Genomic DNA, 23,326 nt, shown 5'->3' on the forward strand with positions numbered 1-23,326 from the left:
CTCTCATCCAGTCTTGCGCCACCTATTGCATTCTTGATAGAGCTAAAGAAAGTTTGGCAAACACCTGGTACTTACAATTCTGCTCACAGAGATCTTACTTTATATATCTCTAGGTAACAAGCTGATAACCGATGTCTTTGTAACTTCAATGTTTTAAGGGGGGGCTCCTGTCGTGCTCTCCGTCGGAGGTCTAATGGTGACAAGATGAGAGTTTCTAGACGGCGTATTGTTGTCACCGAATGCACACACCATACCAGAACCAGGAGAGCTAAACGAGCTTCAAGATAGAACGTATGGGCCTTCAATGTCCAAATGAATCGTGTTACACTTGTTGACCGACCCTTCATGAATAGCTTCTCGCTTGTCTAGTGGAATGGTTGGATCGAACCTGACCGAGGAAAGGACATAAAGCGGGATAGTGCAAATGACGCCTTTTGCCTTCTGGACTCAGCCGTCCCTGGTCGTTATAGTGACGAGACCGCCGGGGTGTTGGATCTGGGTTGTTGCGGCATCGAAGCGACATGCGAGACGATCAGTCGAAACATCATCATCAAAAATACGACGATGGAGTTCGCTGTTCCCGCTTCCTGGGCGAGTATGATGGGCAATGTCGTTGAGGCCTGTTGGCCGATGGGACCCGAGAGACCGCCATCGCAAGGCATCCAGAAGACGAGTTGATCTTGGGAGTTGCCACCCATTTGAATCAGCGCTGCTTCAAGCATGCTGATCTCTTCTGGGCTTAACCGATCTCGAATCTGATCAAGTCTGTCCATTCGAGAAAGTCCTATAATACAAAGCTAGAAAACACCTGCTCTCTTGGCCACCTCAGTAACTCCATCAAGTCCCGGTCGTCGATCAGGTGATGCTCAATCTCAGTAAGGAGTTGCGGACCCCAGCCTTGTAAGAACCAAAAGTGGCTACCCATGATAGAGAGAAATACAGAATAATATGACATCAAGAGCAGTGCGACGCGGTCGAACGCCTTTATCTGTGCAATAACCTTGTCTGATATAACGTAGGGCCAGAACAAGACCATGCCGCATTCGGGATGCACACCCGCATGTGCCAACAACCTTGCAACCTTCTGAAGCTCCTCGACGGCCGTCAGGTAGTCGTCACGGTCCTCGGGGGTTGCATGACTCCTAATAAAGTCCTTGAGACGACATAACGCGTCGAATACGCTGGCTGGGAGACATGAATGGGCGAGGGAAGGATTACTGAGAAAGATCAGAGAACAGTCATGGTTCATTGAGATTGCAGGCTTACACATCAAATGATTCATCCATTGAGACCACCCAGTCTTGGAGATTTAGGGGCGCAAGGTTGCCGCGGGAAATGCCACCCAAATATGGCCCAATCGCCTGAATCCCACGGATAAAAGCAAAAAGCTCCATGATTGAAGCAATAGGCCTTTCAATCTTTCGACTTTCGGATCGTGCGGGAAGCAGACAGGCGTAAAGAATCACCGAGCTTGCAAAAAAGAAAAACGGCTTCCAACTGTCTTTGTCCACGTTTTGCATAACAGTCCTGAAGGCCTCAAGCCCAACCGATTGGTAGTATGTCCCGAGGTTCAAATAAGTCTGTCGCGAACTAGGAACGAGTTGGGCCTTGTGTACTGCCGCCACTGCCAATATCCCGTGTAAAACAAAAGGGTTGTCGTATCCTTCTTGGGGGACGACAACGCGCCAGACGTATCGCAGGTCTTCTCGCAACGCTAATGAATTGCTCGTGTTGATAGAGTAGTGGTGCATGAGTTCTAGCTCTCGCATGTTACTAGAACTGAACGGTGATGCAGGGATTTCAATTTGGATATGCTCGTCGTACAGAGGAATAGAATCAGCTGGACGCGTAGCTGGGAGGCTTGGTGTCGCCGAGCGTCTTGAACCAGCCGAGACTGACGTAACATTGCGACTCTCTTGCTCCCTGTCACTCAAACTGCAGCGAATATTCTGACGCGAGCAATGAAAGCACGAGGGATATACTTCATCGCACTAGCATCTGGTGAGATCTTGTGACGCGGTTGAGAGATGCGGGGTCGAATACCTTGACTTTCCTTCGTTTACAGTCTTTGCACCCATTTCTGGACTTTTTGTGGGATCTTCGCATGGTCGAATGGCAATGGACGCTCTCTGAAGGAACTGACATGGCGAGAAGGTGGTTTGCATCCCGCGGATTCGTATTCTCGGGGACGGAGAGCGACGCAAGGTAAATGTATATCGTGCCTTTAAGCTGGGGCAAAGGCAGCAGGAATGAAGTCAAGAGTTAATTAATGGTTTCTGTCTGTGTTGCATGAGGCGGTGCAATCAATGGTCTGTGCTATGATGCTCATTTCCAATCGCAGGGTTGATTGAGGCGGAGCAGACCAGCCAAACAAATGCCGCCCTGTACGAGGTACGCGCCGTGATGGTTGTTAAAATTTGAGCGTCATAGGCAACGCTAAAATGAGTCTGAGCGCTGGGATTTCAGGACAAGGGGGGGGAATTTAGAATGGAAGAAAAGTGTAGTGGAATTAATGCTGGTACCGATCAACAAATACTGGTATCCCAACTACTCTTCTCATCCACGACGAAATGGAGATTGTCAGCCATGCGAGTCATTTCATTCCATACCGTTAGTGAGATGGGTCCAGCTTGCATCCGAAGGCTAGGGGAGATAGCACTCGTAAACGGAAACAGTATCATTAGTGCATTGAATCTCGGCAAGTCTCGTTCTGTATACGTAAACGAACTCGAGTGCTCGGGTTTGCTCGTTCACGGGCCAGTTCGCCAAGCCAAACTTGGCGGATCCAGGCAGATAAGAGACAAGGCGTGTGCTTCGCCACCACGCAAGGCAGCTAGTGACCGTAAATGAAACGTCGATAAACGGTTACTTGGGTGGCGTGATAGTAGCAACTTTCTCGACGTGCCTATTTATGAGCGCTAATTTGGGATAATTACGGACTTGGTCAAATAGGTTCCGAGACGAAGACTTTGGGGTTGGCGGAAGAGTATCTGCGAAGCCCCGTGGTGGCGCATCCAATGTAATCATGCCAACCGTGTAGTGAGGTGTACTTATCTCAACGAAATCGTTCAACTAAAGGGAATCCCTGCGTTACTTAGTGTTAATCTTGAGTTTATTTTTATTTTTTAGGCTTACTCGATATCATTAGATAGATCGAAGTCATTTAGTAATAGACCCAGTACTAGGTTCAAAGAGGGCCAGAAAACACGACGATTGTGGGGAGGTTCTTTTGCGCCCTTTCACATCATTTCGAGCATATATGTGAGATTTTGTAAAATAAACAACGGCTCACTAACCCAAATTCTCTCCCATTTATCATACTGTAGGCTCCCAGTACTAAACAATAAAGTCGTACACAAACCGAACCTCCACGCGCTTGTCAACCTTGGTTACGGAAATGTGTCGGCAGTACCGTCTCTCACCGTCAACCATCTCAAACCCCCAAATCTGGGTGGCAATCCAGCCACTTTCTTTGCTCTGGACGACGATCTTGAGAAATTTGCCCTCACCTTCGACTAACCAGCCGTTCTTGAGGAAGTCGTCATCAATCTCATCATGGCTGATCCACATAGTCTTGCCGATGACAGCACCGAACAGTGAAGTCGAGTGCTCGCGCAAGTTGTTGTCCACGCAACGACGCTCTTGGCCATCTTTACCAGAGGGACTCTGCGTGATGTCGATGTGTGTGACGGCGTCCGTGGACATGTTCGGGGGAGCAGGCAGCGCCGTGTACTGGTTCAAGTCGAGGGTGATGCTGGCCATGTTGATGCCTTTGCGAGCAAGAAAGCCGATACCTTGGAGTGCGAGGACGGGGTCCGAACTGTCGGAAAGCTTCTTGTTCTGTTTTGATAGATCAGCTTTATCCAAACAACTGGTTGAGACGAACTGGTAGCAATGAAGGAAGCCATGACGCGCAGCACATAGAGTGATACCCCAGGAGGTAAATATGTGAAATTTCAGGTATAATATGTTAAAGAAAGGGGCCCTTTACCAGAATCCATCGGCCGGTGAGGTTATCGATTGTCTTGGATGCAGGGGCCGCCATTTTTAGTTCTTCAGTATAATCGGAAGAGTGTTGTTGAGGGTGGATATGACCGAGGCGAAATGTGTTGCGATGTCTTCGAACGCTTTTTTCTCGCTATGAAATCAAGCCAACTTTTTCGATAAACGGGGAGTCGACAGGCAGAGGCGAGAAAAGAAAACGCGAGTGAAGTGCAGAATAACCAGACAAGACGATTGCCACTGGAACTCAAGGAGCTATTTGAATATTTCCCTTGACTCTAACATGAATACTAACAAGCCAAAAGCGATTCGACCCGACATTCAAGACCGGCATCAAAAGCTCCGACGCCGATGGGGGCGGTTCACATTCGTCGGCCTGGAGGGTTTCCATACGCATCCCATGAGATGTGGCGCTCATCCTACGGCGTAGACGCGAGGGATTCTGCCGATCTTCTGTGGCTATGATTGATGCGGTGACACGAACATAGCCAGCTCGTGGCAGGGCAGGATTGAGGTGAGACTCGATGTCTGGCCAATCCTGGTGAACAAATCTGAATAGGAAATGGACACTGACGCAGCTTACGCGGCCCAAAAGTGGAGATTCCGGGGGTGAGACACGCCAAACTAGCTGGGATTTAGCTGGGATTTAGCTGGGATTTAGCAGGCCAAATCATGGCAGTGAGAATGGGCATTTCCAAACTGAGTAAGTCATTCGAGGTGGCGATTAGAAAACACGGACAAGTAACGCCCGTCTTCCGACTAGATTGAAATGGGGATTCAGGTCTTCAGTCTCGGTACCCTAGACAACCCAGGTGCTCGTCTCCGTCATTCTTCTCACTGAAGACTGTATTAATTGCGTGAATTTGATGTTTCCGTACCAAGATAGACTCTCCCTCCTTGAACGTGCACGGCGTCCCTCGCAAAATAAATCCCAATGCAGCATGCATGGCAGCAGATCCCTCAAGTCGCAACTTCCTACCCCGATGCCGATATTAACTTACCTGCTCATTGAACTCAAATCCACAAAGCCACCCGTCTACAGCTGGGTATTCCTATTACCCCTGCAGCTTACATTTGCCAGATGTCGAATGGGAAGACAGACTGACGCCTCCTCTCCTCCGCAGAGAGGGGCTTAGGTGCCGGTACTAACTAGCCGGGTAGGGCTGATCCGCCAATCCATCCACCTAATCTCTACTAAACGCTCCAGGATCTTCAAGGCGTCAGCCTTACCATTGACGAATGAATTCATGTAAATCACCTAGTCTGATGGAGGGTTAGCAGATCATACATGGGATAACCCACTGCTGTCAGCCGGTTGTACGGCACGGTAAGCTCGAAGGGTTACAATACACCGTCCCAGCTGATCCCAGGAATCCATCATGGGCCTCTCAGAACTCAGCCTTGCCGAAGGAAAAGTATTCTCCGCTCTGATGGACAGTTAGCAAGTAGTACATGACGCAAATCTCTGCTGTCAGACGCTTATACGGCACAGTAAGCGCGAGAGGTCCCATTTCATTGTCACAGCTAAGCCTCGAATCCCTGCCATTCGAGATGCAGTTCCCTGCCATTCGAGGTGCAGTATCCATGTTCTCGCGTAAATCGGCCAATGAAACGAGTCAAACATGTGTGCGCAACCTAGATATGCTGAAGGCATGCTGAAGGCCAGGACATAAAAGATCCTCTCAAGTCCAGTCCTTTGTTGATGCTCAAAGGTCTGCGTTGGTTTAACAGCATCCTCTAACTCTACCGTCCTCCGAAGGCGCGAGATCGTACAAGCCACAGTCTCTCATCCATCTTGGCTGTTTTCTTCACCATGGGTGCGCACCACTCAAAGACGGCGAAGGACCATACCTGTCCAGTCCATTCTCTTTCCGAAGGTATGTCTCCCCCAAATAAGGTGCTTCGCAAATAACGCAAGGAATCTTTGCCAAAACCAACGTTTATGAGGAACGATGGTTGACGAGTACGCCGCTTGCGGCATCTTATTAGATGCGAAAAAGCCACTATTTGGCGACACTTCATTCTACACATTCAACAAGATTCTATCTGGCAGCTGTGCTGCGTTTGCCTGTCTGGTCATCTTCTTTTGCATTTTCATGCATGCAACACACTACAGCAAGCCTCATGAACAGTCAAAGTATGCCTCTTCCTTTCCTGATACTCGACGAGTCACGAAAGAAGTCATCGACACTGTCCTCTCCATAAGGCCTTGGTCAGGTTGGGTTCGAGTATCCGTGAGCTAATGACACGGTGAACAGGATCCTAAAAGTGTCACTCTTGATTCCGTTCTACGCAATCATATGCTTCTTGTCTATTGCATTTCCGGAAGCATTTGTTTACCTCGATCCATGGCTAGAGTTTGTCCAGTCGATATCTCTTGGGGCGTACTTCCTCCTCATGTGTCAGTTTGTGTCACCCAGTGACACTCAGCGAGACGTTTTCTTCGCTTCGCTGGTTATTGAGGATAAAAAATCCCCTTCTGGTCAAAAAGATGGGCTCGTTTGGTTCAGGGTAGGTGCATGTCCAAGTGAAGCTCTCCGTGTTGGGAAGAATGAAAGCACTGATTCCAATTTCGTGTAGCGCCGATGGTCGCTGATTTTCCAATATCCAGTCGTTTCATTAATCGCCGCAATCGCAACGGATGTTACGCAGGTGGCGGGGATCTACTGCGAATACGTCACTAAGCCATACTTTGCAAAGCTATATGTGAGTGATTCAGTCCATCTGCTACATTGGAATCCAACATTTCCTATTATCATCGTCCAGACTCCAGCTTGAAAACAGACTAACGGAATGGAAATCGCCCAATTAGATCAGTATAATACTAAATATTTCACTGACACTTGCCGTCCTGTCTGTGCTCAGATTCTACAAGGCCCTCAGACCCTACACCGAGAAGCACAAACCTTTAGCCAAGCTGGTTTCCTTCAAAGCAGTAGTTGGGCTAGGGTTTCTGCAGAGAGTAAGGCAACCCCAATCTTGCTGAGCACTTGTCGAGAGGATTGATTTGTTAACTTCTTTTTTCCCAACTAACCAGATCATCTTTTGGATCCTTTCAGATGTCAACGCGCTCAACCCAACCGACACACTCACGTATGCGGACCTTAACATCGGGATTCCAAATATGCTCACGTGCCTGGAGATGGTCCCTTTGTCGCTATTCTTCCTATACGCATATTCCTGGAATCCATATCTTCTCCACAACGTCCAAATCGAGACTCAAGATCAATCGTGCCGTTACCACGGTGGCTTCCTAGGAGTACGTGCTTGGGTGAGCATATTAAACCCCAAAGAAATTTTCGATGCGATCGTATTCGCTTTTACAATGAGCTCGAGGGAAAGCCGACTGGCAAAGACACGAGCTGCCGATAATACCCTGTCTCCCGAGTATAGTCTATTGGAGGATCAGTACCAAAGGAGAGGCGCATAGTTCGGTGTGTTGTCTTCGCTACCAACTTATTTGCCGAGGGACAAATTCCTGTTATTTTCATTGTGCTGTACTTTATTGCGGTCTACTCATATGCAGATGAGGGTCAGATATGAAAAGCAGTGAACAGCACATAGAAAATCAACAGCTAAAATCTGCAATAAGCTATAGATTAAATCTCATTGTGCATAATAAGAGGGACATGTGCGGTCAAGGTTTCCAAATTTAACATTGCATCGTATATAAAAAGAGTTAAAACAAATACACACCCGCAGCCTCTATATCGAATGACCTCTATGTTGATACCCAAATGCAGCGAAATATCCCAGAAAAAGACTAATGTAACTATCAGATCCCATCCTCATGTCCATCTCAGTGATCCTTCTTGTTCTTCTTGTGCCTGCAAGGTATGTTAACAACGTGTGTCGACGAATCGGGAGGACCAAGAAATAGAATGGATCCATCAAAGTACTCACTTCTTCAGCTTGCTCTCCAAGACGTTTGCGCCAATGGCACCAGCAGCGGCGCCTGCGAGGCTTCCAAAGAAGCCTCCTCCGGCCTTGCGTGTAACCCAACCGGCGGCACCGCCTCCAACAATTGTTGCACCGAGGCCGCGCTCGCCATCGGGGCCCAGTTGGCCCTGGGAATCGGCGGGATGTTGTGCACTAGTATTGTTCCCACCATATTGTTGCTGCTGCTGGGGGTAGGGAGAGACACCACGATTGTCGTAGGTGGGCTGCTGAGGAGCGTATTGCGGCTGGTCGATTGGAGTTAGAAAAATATCAAATGAGCGGCTCCTGAGAGTTGACAAACCTGCTGAGGGTAGGCCTGCTGGGCGGCGTAGTTGTTACCGTAGTAATCGCGGGCAGACATGATTGAGGATGGAGGTGATGGAAGTGTAAGTGGTGGTGTTTGTTTGGTGATTGGTAGAGTCTGGATTGGTTCAGGTGGATGGATGAGAAGATGTGAGTTGATGGAATGATGATAAAACTGCGATGAGACAGGAAATCATGGTGTATTAATACAGCAACATGGCCATCATGGTCATGAGAACGCCTTGCTACTGCACATGGATGCGCATCTTGGCGTTGGACATTGTAGCGGAAGAATGCAGCTGAAATTGACGTGTTTAGCGTCCGAGTAGCGGCGCAGTCACTGCGCCAGGCGAGCTTCGGCCACTGGACGCGTACGTAGAGAGCTTGGCAGGGCTCGTGATGGCGATCTATTCCCTGGTTCGGAGAGGCTCTCCACTGCGCCAGCCAATGAAGAGGTTCGAGATGGTGGCTCGTGGCTCGGTCTCGGTCTCGAATGGCGGAGCGCGAAGACGTCACCTCGGTATATCTCTGTGTGGCTGAGGATTGCTATTCACGGAGTCAGAGACTGGGGAATTGAACCGGCAGTTGAATTCGCAGCGTGACTATAGTCATGAACATGATGCTTTATTATTCTGTCTCGGTCGACTCCGCCATGTCCGGGCTTTGCTCTGTGTACGTGGCTCACTCTGCTGCGCGACAACATTAATGCGCAATCCATCTACATGTCTTGCACCATTTGCCATCCTATCCTGTAACTAGCACATTCGCCTGGGCTGTTACTATGCATCTATTTATAACAAGGTTAAACGTTATGGGTATTTGGATCTCAAGACGTATCGACGAGTCTGATGTGTTGGATCCGCAGCAAGACTCTAGCGGGGTGACCCCCACCGCAAACCCCCGTAAATCAGGGCTCGTTGGGCACTCTGCGAACTCTCTTCAAAAGTTCATTGAGGGGGTTGATTCATCTTACAAAGCCATCTTCACTCAACATCAATATTATAATTCTGCATGTGTATTGCACCCTGCCTCAATCACCGAGGATTCAAACAACATGGCCCTTGACCTGCTTAATGCCAATAATCTGGATGTCTCGCCACATCAGCGTACCCACAAAGCCGAGAATCCAGATAGCAGTGCCAGCAATCAACATCATCTTCTGCCCCTCAGCATATGCATTTTGGATGGCAATACGCGCAGGTGATCCCACGGGGTACGACAGCTGCACAGTGAGATCGGCATAGATCGCGACAAGATTAGGGAGTTCTGATTCAGGAAGGTATTCCGCGAGCTTCACAGGGAAGACACCCTGCCAGATGGCCGCAGCAACGCTGAGGCCAATTGCACCGCCAATTTGAGAAAACATAGACAGCACGGCAATAACAACGGCAATATGTTGGTGCGTAGCGGCTGCCATGGCGGCGATTGGATCGCAGATGATGATGGTGCCGCCGGCAACAGAGACGAAAATCTGACACATGATGATGTAGCCGATATTGACGTCGGGTTTGCGGAAGTTGATCATCAGAGCCAAACCGAAGATACTTAGAGGAACAGCCATGTAGAGAGTTACAGGCTTGACTCGACCAGTGTACCGTACGAGCACACCTACAGCGATGGCCGTCAAGGAGGAGCCCATACTGTAAGTCTGAGCGACATAGCTGGCCTTGGTGACGTCAAGGTTATTGACAACCTGCAGGAAAGAGGTAAAGTAGCTCATCCAGCAATAGTAACTGATAAAGAGCGTGGCGCCGAGAATACAGGCGCCAAAGACGGTGCGATCCAGGAGGAGAGAATAGGGAATAAAAGTAATGGGGGCGAAGAATTTCTCCCACAGAGCAAATGCAATAATGACAACAAAGCCAACAACAAGTAGGGCGATAATAATAGGGGCACGCCATCCTTCATTTTGGAAGTAGTAGATGTTGAAGGGCAGGAGAAATAGAGCGAGACCAGCAGATAGCAAAAAGAGACCAATAGCATCAAACTCGCGGCAGTAGTAGATGAAAGACTCCCACGCTGTCCTTTGACTGTTGGACTCGGGGATAAGGCCCTGATTCTTGGCCTTCTTGAAATTGTATACAAAAAGGCCGTAGAGCGGGAGGGTGAATAAGGGCACAAGGATGCAGAAGGTTCCAAAGCCCCAACGCCAGCCCGGTCCATTGAGAAAGGCTTCAGAGATCGGTCCAGCCAACCAGATGGTTATAAGATTAGGCGAAGCGGAAAAGGCGGTCATCATAGCTCGGTTTCGCAGTGAAGATGTATCGGCGACGAAGACGCTGACACAATATAGAATGGCGTTGTTCCCGACGGTGTAAAAGACTTGGGCGGCAGCGTACGTCTCAACATTGTTGCAGGCAGCCATCATGATCAGGCCGATAGTCGCAAAGAAGACTGAGAGCAGATATCCCTGCGGCCGCCCGAATACGTCGAGGATCTTGGCGAGGCTGAGTTGGAAGACGCCGCCAATGATGTTGCTGAAGATGCTGACGGTCGGAGTGAGCGAGTGCGCGGCGAAGGCAGACGTGACATAGGGGGTGATGGATCCCATGGCACCTTGTTGCATGGTCTCGACGAAGTAGATGATGAATATCATGGCGTAGGCGGCGATAAGGGAGCGGGTTGTCCATACTGAGGTAACGGCCTCGATGTTCTGGACACCGGCCTGGGCATCTCGGTCGATGGTATCATCGCCATCGGAGCTTGGGCTGTCCTTGACGACGACGCCAGCCTCCTTTTCAGCGTCGGCGTTGGCGTCGGCGTGCGGCGTCGCAGGCTGCTGTTGGACCTCGCTCATTGTGCTTGACGGCTTGGGATAGGTGAATATGGAGAGAACAACACGGGAGCGGCTGAACAGGGCGAGAACGAATGCGCAGAGAGTTGAGACGGTCGGTGGGAAACTGACTTAATTATACGCACCTCGCTCAAGTGAATGTGGGCCGACCAACAACCAACAGACAAACAACAGATAACCAATAGATCTAAATCGACCTCCCTAAAACCAGCTCAACTCTGGCCCCCATGGGTTCGCATTGGATAATGTGCGAACTTGTGGACCGCAGGGGCGTCGAGCTGGCCCACATGGTTTTGATGCGCTGGATCGCACGCCGGCTGCGTGAGAAGACAAAAACGGGCACGCCTTGGTCGGGATTAGAGCTAATTACCACCGAAGAGGTAAAGGGGTCAACCGTATGTGGTAAACCTGGGTCAAAGTCGTTGAGATCAAGGTGGGAGTCGATAATAGGGCAGCCTTGTTCGTCGGCGATTCCAGCTAATGTTATCTCCAACTAGCCCAGGACGGAAGGTCTTTCAGCTACAATTGTCGTTCAAGGCCAAAGAATCTTCCCATACGAATAAAAGACGAATAACGTTACGAAAATTTACTTTGGTTGAACTGCGCGCGTTGGATTGCGTGCACGGGGTCGGCTCGCAAATGCGGGTTGGAAACCTGACCAATGGTAACGGCCTCAAACCTTCTCATCCATCGGGGGCTCGCACTCCCGTGGGCAATACGCGGGCGCCAGGGGCCAGTCTTATATCCCGATTGAGCCATCGTAATCTAGACGAGCTGTCAAACCAACAGGTTGCCATGCAGGTGATACGATTTTGACACGATGGTCTGCCATCCAAACCTGACTTGGGGAGCTACATCGCTCATGTATTATGTGTAGCTAGCGAGAGCCACAGGACAAGGCTTTTGAGGCCCATCTAATCCGCTTTCACGAGTATCGCTAGGCGTTACATGTAGAAGAGCAAAGAAGTATGGAAGTACTCTCAGCTGTATACTTAGTGTAGAGTATACTATGGTGGTGCCGGGAAGATAAAGGGATTTCGATAACGCTTCGGACTCCTTTTTTAGATGGCACTGAGGTGAACCACGCTTTAATTGACGCTTACTATTACGAAACTATTCTCTCGCACATCCGCTCCCAAAATAAGGCAACTATGTCAGCCGAGTAATTCACTTAATGGACGTCAAGTCTATGTTCTGCTAGAATTTGGAAAGTGCACATAACCCTTCCCAACAACATACGTCGCAAACCACGGAATTTCCGGCGTCTCCTCCGCAAGCTTCCAGTAGAAATCGCCTGCGTATTCACCGGAGAGCACATCTATCGGCACTCCCCGCCCCTCAACATCACGTTCATCGGCGAACCAAAATCTGCAACAATTAGCAACATATTCAAGATACAAGGTCCAAGCAGCACTCACTTGTAGCCCTTTTCTTTGTAAAACGCAGAGGCCGAGCCGACCCAGTAACTCGCCGCACTCTTACCCGTGCCCAGGCCAACCAGGAGTGGCAGAGGGCTTGTGGCGCCAGCGAGGCCGTTGCCAGTGTAGATGAAAGCCTTGGGGAGTCCCGCCGCCGTGGCTTCGAATCCGGCCACGGCCTCCCTGGCCGCGACGTAGGCGCTGGTATTGAGAACCGAAAGATCTCGCTCGAGTGCCTCAATCGGAACAGTAAACGGATTCTGGGGATCCGTCGGCGGAGTCAGAGCCGCCGCGTTGTACACGACAACGTTTGGAGGGCCGCCGAGTATCTCCTTGACCGCCGTGAAGATGGATGGCACCGACGATGGGTTGCTCAGGTCTGCTCGAAGGGTTGTGTCGCCCTCAGAAGTCGTCCCTCGATCCTCTGCGCTTCGAGACACGAGTGCGACACGATAGCCGGCAGATCTGAATTTCTGGGCGACACCTTGACCGATATTTTTTCCGGCACCAAGGACGAGGACGATTTTGGTTTGAGAAGCCATGGTGAAGAAGGAGTGATAGAGTACAGCTCTAATGAGGCTATTGAGAACAGATGGAACAAGTGGTGCTCAAGCACAGTATATAATTTTGATGATAGCACGCAATCTACATGGCGCGAAAGACGAGCGAGGTTGCGAATATTGGCTCATGGCAATTGCGGATGACAAATCGGACAATCGACTGACTGTTTGTTGGGAGTGCTCGGACATTCCGGAAACCCGAAGAGGCCGATAGGTTAAGACGGATTAGGAGCAACGACCCCAACAATTCAAGTCGATTGTGCCGCAATTCAAGCCAAGATGACTGTGACTTGTAACGTTGAATTGGATTATGTAATTCTGTTGGTGTAGTGTTAGACGGAAGGGGTCCGGTCCGCCCGGTCTGGCCGGATGACGAAGGAAACCGGGGTCTTGGAGACTGTAGATGAGGGAAATCCGTCATCGGTCAAGATGATTGCAAATACAGTCAATCAATTGGCCCTTGGAATATTAACTGGCGAATATGAGAATTGGCGCTAACAAAATGTGGCTGTGGGATATTCCCATGCATCGATTTTCAAGCTCATCAAGACAGTGAAGTGAGCCAGATAGGTAGACAGACTATTATCGTCGAGGAAGCCGGCCTTATTAACCCACTCGCAATGGTTGCCAAAGGGCTCCGGCGCCGGGTCGGAGTAGCAGTACGACCTCAATTTCCCTTCGGGACACTGCTTGATGCATCCTGAACTAATTTCGGTCTGTCGGAGCATCTCTTCCTCATACTTTGTTTCTTTACACTTTACAAAATGGGCCATCCGATCAGCGAATACAAACACTTTTCTTGGACCTAACTCTTACATTCCACGCTTCTATGCTTTGAAAAGATCATGACGCCACTGTTGCCTAGACTTCAGTGTCCCAAGCATCCTCATAACTAATACTGAGAGGTGTGTGTCCCACGGTTACTTTTACGGTAAATCCAGTCCGACAGTAAATGATCGAGAACATTTTTCATTTACACTATCCCTCTTCGCAAGTATGGCTTGAGTCTGGTTGGGGTATGTGAGTAAGGGATAGTTGAGGACACGACGGACAACCACCACGAGAACGACTTACTCGTATCATCAACATTACTTTCTTCTGTCTTGACGTCTACTCTCTGCACCAATGCTTAAGAAGAAACTGTATCCCTCGATTTGAGCCACTTTATTACAATTCGTCAAATACACTGTCGAATGCATCGCCTTCTTCTGTTACGTCTACACGAGACTGCACCGTATCCGATGAGGCATGGTGAACCTGTGTAAATTTGACATTAATCACCGATAAACCAGATTCAGTAGCATATAAATTCTGTGAATAATAAGGAACGGGATACACATGGCCTTCCCTACTATCTAGTCTTAAAGCTCATACTTTCCGATTAATACGCGGTCCCCGATAATTCTTCCTCCCATCCACAGCCTATTGATTTCGGGCACCTGGAAGCTCTGTCTCTGTATGAGTAGAAATTCAAGGTTGCAGACCGCCTTGAGATGAGTAGCCTTTAAGACGTACGCTTCATAGATTACGTGCTTGCGTTGAATATTCCATCTATCCAAAGATATCCGCTCGATGATATAGAGAAGTCTCTTGCAGCCACTGGCCTCCGGTTCATTGCTGCAAATCTCGGACTGCCAATCTAGAGTGGGTTGAACTAGCAGGTCTGGATTTGAATGTTTTCACTATAGGCTGACATTGTTTATCCACGTCGCATTAATCTGCTATCAATTTTCAATGAGGACCACTTATCCAGAGGACAAAGTCTAAGCAATCCGAAATCCATTTCTGTGTAAGGTTTCTGTGTAAAGCCTGAGGTCTTGCATCTCATATCATGGGTATTACCTGTCTCCAAATCCCTGAGGCCAACATAGGCGCAGTATCCATGGCTGTGAAGAACAGAATGGCCATAAGTGTAGCCCTCCATGCCAGAACATGAGTCAGAAGTTCATCAGACTCTTTATTGTCGATATTGCCGTCCTGTGAGCCTCTCAGTGTGTGTCTTTGTGTGTCTTGTATTCTGGGCACGTTACATCAGCCCCACTGGCCACTCCTCTGCGGTTGTTTAATGTGTCAATGAAGAATGGGACGGCCGGGCTCTCCTCTTGCTCAACCTCCCAAGCATATCTCCTGCCCCTAATGATTACGTCGGCCCCTCTACCGAATATGAGCATTGGTTGGTTCGCGGCTTCGTTACGAGCGTCCACCAATGACTTCACATTCTCAAGCATCGGCTGCGTAACAGCCTCAAACTCGGCAAACGTCTCCTGACTCGCAAAACGGCCGGTGGGTTCTTTCAGCTTTTCGTTTCTTTCATATTTATGCGGCGAGTCTGGGGTCTCATACGCCTGAAAGAAACCTGTCAAGAGCTGGGTTGGTGTTTCTTTGTTGCCAGGCAGGGTTTCGCCGAGAATATCCAATACTTGATGTAGACTTAGTGTGTTGACAAGCAAGCGGAATGAGAGAATAACGATGTGAGAGCTTGTGCTCCGCTTGTATAACCAGAAGTCTATCGCTGTAAGTAGAACCAAGACGTCCTGTCGAAGTTGTGGGAGTTTCTCTGTCGGGTAGAGGGCAAGCCAAGATGTGAAGTCGCCAAACCCTAGCCGAATGCTTGCGCAAGCGGCAACAACATTGTGACATGGGCAGTGGCCAGTCTGGTCAGAAGTTTCCTCCGCAAAGAGGCAGTCAGCGTACTTGCTCCGGAGTATTAGCTCGAAGATGTGAGCTTGTCGGGGCATCTGCTCCGTGGTGCTAGAAGCATCGTATTGCTCCTCGGTTGTCATGTTGCAGCTAATGGAAAGGTGCGTAAATAAATTCCCAACTGGTAAAGTGCTCCATGGGAACGTGGGGGGGCAGCGTCTAGGTGCCTTGGCGACAACAAGGCCGAAGAAAATGGTCGAGTAGGTAGGACGTTTGCTTAATGAAGCGAACTTGGGTAGCAGGCTCCACCACTCGTATCTTACAGGGATTGAACGAAGGGCTAACCAACGCGTGAATGTGCGAGGGGCGGTGATATTGATCTTTTTACTGAGGCCTGAAAATCTAAACACGGTCTTGGAGTCTCCCGAGGTAAATCTATTCGATATGAGAAGAACACCATCTGCATGTTTTGCGGCCAGGTTGAGGTCGTCTGTGGATAGCTTGCCTAGATCAAAGCTCATTGTCTTATAAGAGGAGAAGGCTCCGATCAATCCCATATTCGCGTGTTGCCGCAGTTCGAACTGAAACGCCGGGCTAGTCAAACTAGGACACCGTGATCCAGGTTCAAGTAGCCACAATGGTTTCTGAGACAAGGCTATGAGAAGGAAGACAAGTCGCACTTCAACTGCAGCGGAAACAGCCACGAGATCGCTAGGCAAGTAATCGGCCACCGTAGTTACAATGGCCTTATCGCCTAGGTCCAGATCGGCGAGTCCGGCCATTTCCAGAAAGGTGAGCCATGACGCCCCTGTTCCTTTGTGATTTTGGATGCGCTGGTCATTTTCGTTTTCGGTCTCGTTTTCGGCCGCTACCGGAGTCTGATATTCTCTAGGGGTTGTTCTCTGATATTCTCTAGGTCTTGTTCTCCGATGTGATGTCCTTGCTTCTCTTATCTCAAGATATGCCGCAATATTCTCGACGGAGAGGATCGGGGTTTGTGCGACGTAGAGATAGCCAAAATCCCGCCACTTCCACTGCGGCTCTGTCATTTTAGCCCATTTTCCAATAGCTTCGGGGTTCGACTTTCGACGGGCTGGACCCGCCGCTAGCACAGCTTGGATAATTGTGATCAATGCGAACCCAGCGGCAGCAAGAGAGATGGCGACTGTGAAGCCAAAAGTGATTGGGTCCCATTCGTATTTACCATCATCCTTTCGGCGCGCGTCCTCCAGAAAGTCGAGCAAGGTGCGAAGGAGGCAATCTGTCGAGTTGGCCTCCTCAGTACACTTGGAGGCCAGCGAGTTCATTGAGACTTCAAGGAGGACCTGCGTCGATTGAGTAGCTTGTTGGATATTGACGCTAGAAGAGTAGAACAAGAAGAAAATTAAATACCTCAGTCGGATTATGTTATGTCACGCAACTCGCTCCAGGTTGACTCTAGGCTGACGCAATGGTTGGGCAGCTTTGCAGACGCCACATCCAGTTAATTGCAATAAGGCGCATTCAATGTATTAATCTGCTGGATTGACCCTCACATGGCGGAATAAGGCCCGGATGAAAACAACCCCTTGATATTAAATCCATTATAGTGAAATGATTCATATATCAGAAGATAACTCCATATTATAGAACCTCTAATAGATTAACAATTTAACCTTAGAAGAGAGGTCAGTCATAATTCTTTTTAGCTAGTTTAATAGTTGTGCTCCTCTTGAGCTCAGTCGGCACTGGCTGCTTGTTCGTAGGCCCAACTGCTCCACATTTGGCCCAGCTTTGAGGCCGTGATTGATGGTACGTGGGTTGTACTCAGCCACAAGACTCTAAGGTGGTTCCAGTGCTACTTTATCCGGGATTTACAGGTTCCGCTCCATCCTGGTCTGTCAATCTGGGCCTCATTGCGACGATCAGGCTGTGGCTGACAACTACTTCAAGATGGAATTTGCTAACCGATGGTGGTTTACGCTTGTAGCCTAAGAGGCTCATGCTGGTCCTATTTCGGTCTTTGGGAGCATCTCTTTCTCACATTTGGTTTCTTCACACTTTACAAAATGACCCCTCCGATCAGCGCGTACAAATGCTTTTCTTGGACCTGACTCTTGTATTCCACGCTTCTACGCTTTGAAGAGCCATCACGCCACTCCTGCATATGCTTCAGTGTCCCCAGCATCCCTCGATTATAACCACCTTATTCCGAATGATCAAATGCACTGTCGCGTGCATCGCCTTCTTTCACGGCGTCTACGCGAGACTGCAGTATGTCCGGTGGGAAATGGAGAACCTCAGCTTGACATTAATCGCCGATGAACCAGACCCAGTGGTGCATAGATATTCTATAAATAATGAAGAAAAGGGGTACAGGTGGCCTGTTCTACTTTTTAGTCTTGAAGCTCGTGCTCCCCAATTGTGATACGCGGTCCCCGATAGTTCTTCCTTCCATCTACAACCCATTGAATAAGCGAAATAACAATAATGATGGCAAATGCCACAATACAGTAATTCATCGTTGTCCCAGTTACCGGCAACGCTGGTGGGAACAAGAAAAGTACGCTCGTGACAATCGTGTAGACAAGGCCAATGAGGTTGGTAGTCCAGCCCAGCCATGCAGGCATTGAAAACTCTCGCTCTGGCAGCCGAGTTCGTCCGTATGCAACGTGTAAGGCGATGGGGATGCCATAACTCAATCCGAGAGCCACGACAGAAGATGCGACAATGGCATTGAACGCAGCCGTCGATCCGAGGAAGATGCAGCCAAAGATGATGACAATCGCAATATTCAGGTAGATTGCATTCAACGGTACACCAAGCGTAGGGTGAACCTTCCACCAAACCGCAGATGCTGGAAGTCCGCCATCTCGAGCAAAGGCAAAGACCATTCGAGAAGAAGTCGTGAGAACGGCAGTGCCGGCCAGTACCAGACAAACCAGTGGGAACATGAGAAGACACACGGCACCCACTTTGTTGTTTGTCGCCAGGTAAAAGATCTCAAGTAACGGGCCTGCAGAAGACTCGATGATTGTCGAAGTATTCTTCAGGCCTCCCGAAACGAAGAGAACGACGGTCAAGAACAGGAAGCCAGTCCCAATGCCAATGTATTGGCAGTACAGCATTATCTTCGGTCCTTCGATCGCTGCATTGGGGATTTCCTCAATCATGTGTGCCACCGCGTCAAATCCAGTCAGGCCTAAACCTCCCTGAAGGAGACCCAGAAGCCAGGCAATTCCATCTGGCCAACCCGTCGTGTTGATAAAGTGCGTAAACACGTAGTCTCCCGTTGCGTAATCGGGTGCTGCACAGGCCAGTAGGGTGATGGAAAGGATGAAGAATCCGGCGATGCTCCACACCAGAGCAAACCCGTTGACGTGTGGAAGTAGTTTGTGTAGAAAGGCGTTGACAAAGAAGGCAATAAAAGTAATGCCCAAGTATATGAGAAATTGATGCCACCTGTAGAACTGATAGGTTGGGTGTATCAGGGAGATGATGTTGATAATCAGGGTGCTGGCAAGCGAGCTGTTTGTCGCCACAAGAGCAACCCACCCTGACATATTGATCCACCCCGTCACCCAAGAAAGAGGCGCTTTGAGTGACTCCGGCGCAATCATGGCTACCCAGTGGTACTGGCCACCAGCCGTGGGATAAGCGGAGAGGAACTCTGCGAGGCTTGCTGCAAGCGAGAGATTGCAAACTCCCGCGGTTACGAGCCCCCAAATGATGCCAACTGGGCCGCCGGAGGGGAGAGCCAGGGAGAGCGAGGATGCAAGAGCAGTCCATGAGTTGAGAATAGCGAATGCCAATCCTAGCATAGACCAGCGACTGAATTGTCGCTTGAATGACTGCGCATGTCCCAGCTGAGCCAACTGAATGTCGTCATTGTTGATGTCCTTCATGATGTCGTTGTACAAAGGAGTCAACAGCGAATGGCCATGCAGGTCGACTTCTGTCTGAAATAAAGACCAAGTGACAAGAAATGTGAGCTTAGCCAGTCCAGTGAGTTGTGTAATCTGGAGTTGGCTGGCTTACTGGGACAGAAAACATCCAAGTAGACAGAAAGTCTTGCTTTAAATGTGATGCTTGCTTCCTCAATATGTACTACATAGGTATCATGCATCGGTAGCCAACGCGGGGAACGATGTCGGATACTAAGAGAGCTACCGGTCTCTTATTACCTTCCTTAAAGGGCAGCACAAATGAATCTGCACACGGGAGTGGGGATTAACTGAACCGCCGGTGCTGCTTCATCCTAGCGTGCACAATCGATGCTGATCCCGGTGGAGGCTACCAAGGGCCCGGACAGGGTTCACAATAACCATGGTCAACGATAGCAAGATAACGTATCAGGGCATGACCTTCATATTAGAGATAACGTGCAGTAACGAGAGATGTTGAGTCAGTCCGGCCGAAGTACACGTGGAGATTGGATGTATTGCGTGCGGGGTCTGGAGAAAAGTCCCCGATGAAGAGCAAAATGTGGAGAATTATTGCTCATTTATTCATTAGAGCGTTGCTCTCCTCAGATTGTTATTGTACCGTTGCAATCTTTTGCCTTAACTGGGTAAGTCAGTTTACCCACTTCCTCCGCTGCTAGTAGAATGCTAGTTAACTTCCAAAATCGGCCTGTGGGTCTGATCATGATTGTCATACACCACAAATACCTTGCTTTGGATGTGCGACAATGAGGTATCGGTGGCCGTGCGCAGCTACATCAATAGTATGGCCGTAAGCAGATGTATTATAAATATGAGCGTCCGCTTTAATGAAAATTCCAGCCGCTAGCCCTTTTACTTCCTTATTTCCGCGAAATTCCGTAGCCTGGAAACCTGTCTGTCCTGCACTTCCCGTTGACATCCGGGTCCAAACGCTGCTCTCAGTAATTGTGACACGGGGAACAAAGACACAGTGGATGCAACCAATGGATTTTCTCATCGAGGTCAATAGATTATATAGTGTACATTAAAACTAAGCAATCTCTGAGTTATAACTAGTCAATTGCCAGTGAGTGTTACTATCTTCAATTTTCAAGCCAAAGCATGTCAGAAATAGGAAGCGAGGTTCATTGTCTTGGAGCCAGTGCAACTCTTAGACTTTGACATCAGAATGATACGAGTGCGGATACCCCTAGACACGGCTGGGAGAGGCTGAAGCATCAACGTGAATGATGTTGTCATTGCTGTCAACTTCGTAGACCTTCCTCTGCTTGGATGCCTTGACGGGGCTTGCCGAAGAAAAGATGTGGTCAAGTTCCTCGAGCTGTAAAAAGCATGTTAGATACGATGCGTTGAAAAGACGTCAGGGTTTTAAACCCGGGTAGCTTACAGTTCGGTTCTTCGTCTCGGGGACGAGGAAGTACAGAATACCCGACTGGATGAAGCACCAGACACAGAAGACGATGTAGGTCTTCCAGGCAATGTTCTTCAGCGCCACAGGAATACCAAACTGCATAACAAGCATAGCTATGTGGTAGAGTATGTTAGCGCCACGGCCCTCGCTAGTTTATGCTAGAGCATTTCGTACCTGCTGAAGTGAAAAGGGAGCTGAAAGCCATCCCCTTGGCTCGAATCTCATAGCTGAGGACTTCAACCGGGTAGAGAGCCTGGAGGGGCGTCCATCCAACGGAATAGCAGATCTGGAAAATGTAGACCCAAGCCAGAACAGCCTTGCTAACTGAAGGGGAGACGGCATCGAGCTGTGACTTATCATCAACATCCGTGATGTTTCCGATCGAAGCAGGAACAGTGACACCGATCCAGCAGAGGCCGCAGACGATATTGACGATGACTAGCATGGGACGACGGCCCACAGTGTCGGTGATGCTGGCACCAAGTGCAGCGAAGACTATCTGGATGGCATTCATACCGACGGCGATGTTTGTCTGCTTAATGGAGTCGGTGATTCCAGCCGTATCGAGGAAGGCGCTGAGATAGTACGAGACAATGCCTGTTCGCACAAGTTAGCTGTCAGTGTTCTGATTGGGGAATTACAGAAAAGGACCGTACTGTTGCCCGCCCACTGTCCGAAGAGAGATACAAGACAGTTACACGTGAGGCGGTAGATAGAAGCACGGGAAGAGAACAGGGCGCGGTAATCCCACCACCTCTTGTCTGTGCCGTCCAACTCAAGATGCTGCTCATACTCGTTGAGCTGGAGCTTGACCCATTCGCTCTCGGGGTTGCCGTGGCCGTGGAACCGCACCAAGTTCTCGGTAGCCAACTGAATCTTGCCGTGAGTGTACAACCAACGTGGAGACTCGGGGAGCCACATGGCACCAAAGCCAATGACGCAAGGGAACAACAACTGAAGACCGACTGGAATCATCCACGACGTGTTGCCTCCGACGTCGAGCCCACCTCGGGCAGCACAGCTAGCAACCAGGGCGCCGACGGGCCACATGACGTTGTAAAGACCGGTGATGACACCACGGTGGGCAGGGTGGGAGACTTCGACGACGTAGACGGGTCCGGCAGCGGCAGCGATACTGACACCGAAGCCGAGGAAGAAGCGTCCGGCCATGAACTGGTCGACACTGGCGTTGAGGTAGGTGGTGAGCTGGATGATGATGCCGATGATGATAACCCAGGCGCCAATTGTCATGCCAACTCGTCGACCCCATGTGTCGATGAAGGGACCGACAAAGGGAATGGCGACGACGGATCCGATCTGGTACATAGAGGTGACAATACCTAGAAAAATCACAAGTATCAGTTGCTGGGAGCTTCAAGGGAGACTCGGCTTCAGTAACGCACCAGCTTCGATGCCGGCATTTTCCACTCCGAAAAAGCTTTTGAAGTTTTTGTTGGATAGAAGCGTTCCAAAGAGAGAGCCATCGTAACCATTGGCCGTCGAGCAGCAGAAGGCAACAAGACTGGAAATGATCAGGATGGGAGCCGCCAGCTTGGGCGGTGGCTCCTTGATCATGGCCTGCTGGAAGGCTTCATCTCCGATCGCCGTCTTGGTGGCAGCCACCTTGGGAGCGAAGTCGGGCTGCAGCAGCGTGTTAGCAATGGACAGAGTGTCGAGATGGACGCGTGGAACCTACATCGTGCTTCTCGTCGTTGATGGAGGACCCCATGGTGAGTGTTGCCGGTGGCTCTAGTAGTTGTGCTAGATGTTGTTCACTGGATGTGGTGGAGAATGTTTCGATGCTTGGTCTTCATGTTGAGAGGGAACGAAGCAGTATATATAACTAGGTTGCGATTATAGACGCCCAGTCTGGTGGTAGTGTGGTGGTGCTGTCGGGGCCGCGATTCCATGCCCTGCGCGCCTAGAACGCGACCTGCAGATCTGGTTCAACACCTAGATCTCAGAGGGCTGACAATTTTCAGCCCACCAAACACCCTCTTGCTCGTCAACAATGGCTCCTGAGACGGATCGACGGACGAGCCTCCGGCGCGCGTAGGCCGTTGGCGACATCAGGTGGCTGTCGCGGTTCGGGGCTAGACTCGCTCGCAGCCCTTGTCCCCAGTCCCGTGGAATTTGAAGGAGCAATGGATTCGATGGCAGAGCCGGTACACGACGATGCAGTCCCGACTGAGGAGGGATCTCTGCTATGAACTGATGGATGGGCGGACCAGGTAGGACCGACTGGAGAAGGCTGCGCGGACTGATTGGCCGCTGTTACGACTGCCCAGCTGAAGACGCAGAGCCACAGCGCTCCGTCTGCCGCCGCGAGGCCACGG

General features: G+C 49.8%; 9 protein-coding genes across 9 annotated transcripts; 1 reads left to right on the forward strand and 8 right to left on the reverse strand.

The window, feature by feature from the left end:
• Nucleotides 1-464: 464 nt before the first annotated feature.
• Nucleotides 465-2,215, reverse strand: BGZ61DRAFT_593127 (uncharacterized protein; the record flags this gene model as incomplete). Its single annotated transcript, XM_046256773.1, has 4 exons — nt 2,044-2,215; nt 1,267-1,991; nt 825-1,217; nt 465-765 (listed from the first exon to the last, which is right to left on the reverse strand). Exons 1-4 carry the CDS (start codon nt 2,143-2,145, stop codon nt 465-467), a joined length of 1,521 nt encoding a protein of 506 aa, XP_046097342.1. The 5' UTR covers nt 2,146-2,215.
• A 1,121-nt stretch (nt 2,216-3,336) lies between these two features.
• BGZ61DRAFT_431320 (uncharacterized protein) lies at nt 3,337-4,045 on the reverse strand (the record flags this gene model as incomplete). The annotated part of the gene is made up of 2 exons (XM_046243846.1): nt 3,337-3,840; nt 3,992-4,045. 2 exons carry the CDS (start codon nt 4,043-4,045, stop codon nt 3,337-3,339), a joined length of 558 nt encoding a protein of 185 aa, XP_046097343.1.
• Nucleotides 4,046-5,815: 1,770 nt separating this feature from the next.
• On the forward strand, nt 5,816-7,555 carry BGZ61DRAFT_498871 (organic solute transporter Ostalpha-domain-containing protein; the record flags this gene model as incomplete). Its single annotated transcript, XM_046251332.1, has 7 exons — nt 5,816-5,879; nt 5,992-6,139; nt 6,261-6,513; nt 6,583-6,708; nt 6,815-6,964; nt 7,040-7,312; nt 7,529-7,555. 7 exons carry the CDS (start codon nt 5,816-5,818, stop codon nt 7,553-7,555), a joined length of 1,041 nt encoding a protein of 346 aa, XP_046097344.1.
• BGZ61DRAFT_593129 (uncharacterized protein) lies at nt 7,523-8,505 on the reverse strand. Its single transcript, XM_046256774.1, has 3 exons — nt 8,243-8,505; nt 7,906-8,186; nt 7,523-7,829 (listed from the first exon to the last, which is right to left on the reverse strand). Exons 1-3 carry the CDS (start codon nt 8,300-8,302, stop codon nt 7,802-7,804), a joined length of 369 nt encoding a protein of 122 aa, XP_046097345.1. The 5' UTR covers nt 8,303-8,505; the 3' UTR covers nt 7,523-7,801.
• A 784-nt stretch (nt 8,506-9,289) lies between these two features.
• BGZ61DRAFT_538774 (major facilitator superfamily domain-containing protein) lies at nt 9,290-11,041 on the reverse strand (the record flags this gene model as incomplete). Its single annotated transcript, XM_046254692.1, has 1 exon — nt 9,290-11,041. The coding sequence occupies one exon, from the start codon at nt 11,039-11,041 to the stop codon at nt 9,290-9,292; it is 1,752 nt and encodes a 583-aa protein (XP_046097346.1).
• Nucleotides 11,042-12,119: 1,078 nt separating this feature from the next.
• Nucleotides 12,120-13,127, reverse strand: BGZ61DRAFT_431325 (uncharacterized protein). Its single transcript, XM_046243847.1, has 2 exons — nt 12,457-13,127; nt 12,120-12,406 (listed from the first exon to the last, which is right to left on the reverse strand). The coding sequence occupies exons 1-2, from the start codon at nt 12,996-12,998 to the stop codon at nt 12,226-12,228; spliced, it is 723 nt and encodes a 240-aa protein (XP_046097347.1). The 5' UTR covers nt 12,999-13,127; the 3' UTR covers nt 12,120-12,225.
• A 1,805-nt stretch (nt 13,128-14,932) lies between these two features.
• Nucleotides 14,933-16,976, reverse strand: BGZ61DRAFT_561512 (uncharacterized protein). The gene has a single exon (XM_046255817.1). The coding sequence runs from the start codon at nt 16,961-16,963 to the stop codon at nt 15,005-15,007; it is 1,959 nt and encodes a 652-aa protein (XP_046097348.1). The 5' UTR covers nt 16,964-16,976; the 3' UTR covers nt 14,933-15,004.
• Nucleotides 16,977-18,031: 1,055 nt separating this feature from the next.
• Nucleotides 18,032-19,540, reverse strand: BGZ61DRAFT_538777 (amino acid/polyamine transporter I; the record flags this gene model as incomplete). Its single annotated transcript, XM_046254693.1, has 1 exon — nt 18,032-19,540. The coding sequence occupies one exon, from the start codon at nt 19,538-19,540 to the stop codon at nt 18,032-18,034; it is 1,509 nt and encodes a 502-aa protein (XP_046097349.1).
• Nucleotides 19,541-20,550: 1,010 nt separating this feature from the next.
• Nucleotides 20,551-22,780, reverse strand: BGZ61DRAFT_462268 (general substrate transporter). Its single transcript, XM_046247265.1, has 6 exons — nt 22,687-22,780; nt 22,394-22,631; nt 21,647-22,330; nt 21,165-21,587; nt 20,967-21,103; nt 20,551-20,900 (listed from the first exon to the last, which is right to left on the reverse strand). The coding sequence occupies exons 1-6, from the start codon at nt 22,717-22,719 to the stop codon at nt 20,769-20,771; spliced, it is 1,647 nt and encodes a 548-aa protein (XP_046097350.1). The 5' UTR covers nt 22,720-22,780; the 3' UTR covers nt 20,551-20,768.
• Nucleotides 22,781-23,326: the final 546 nt, after the last annotated feature.

Source organism: Ilyonectria robusta (genome assembly GCF_021365365.1).
Source record: "Ilyonectria robusta strain PMI_751 chromosome Unknown BGZ61scaffold_30, whole genome shotgun sequence".
NCBI classification, from domain to species: Eukaryota; Fungi; Ascomycota; class Sordariomycetes; order Hypocreales; family Nectriaceae; genus Ilyonectria; species Ilyonectria robusta.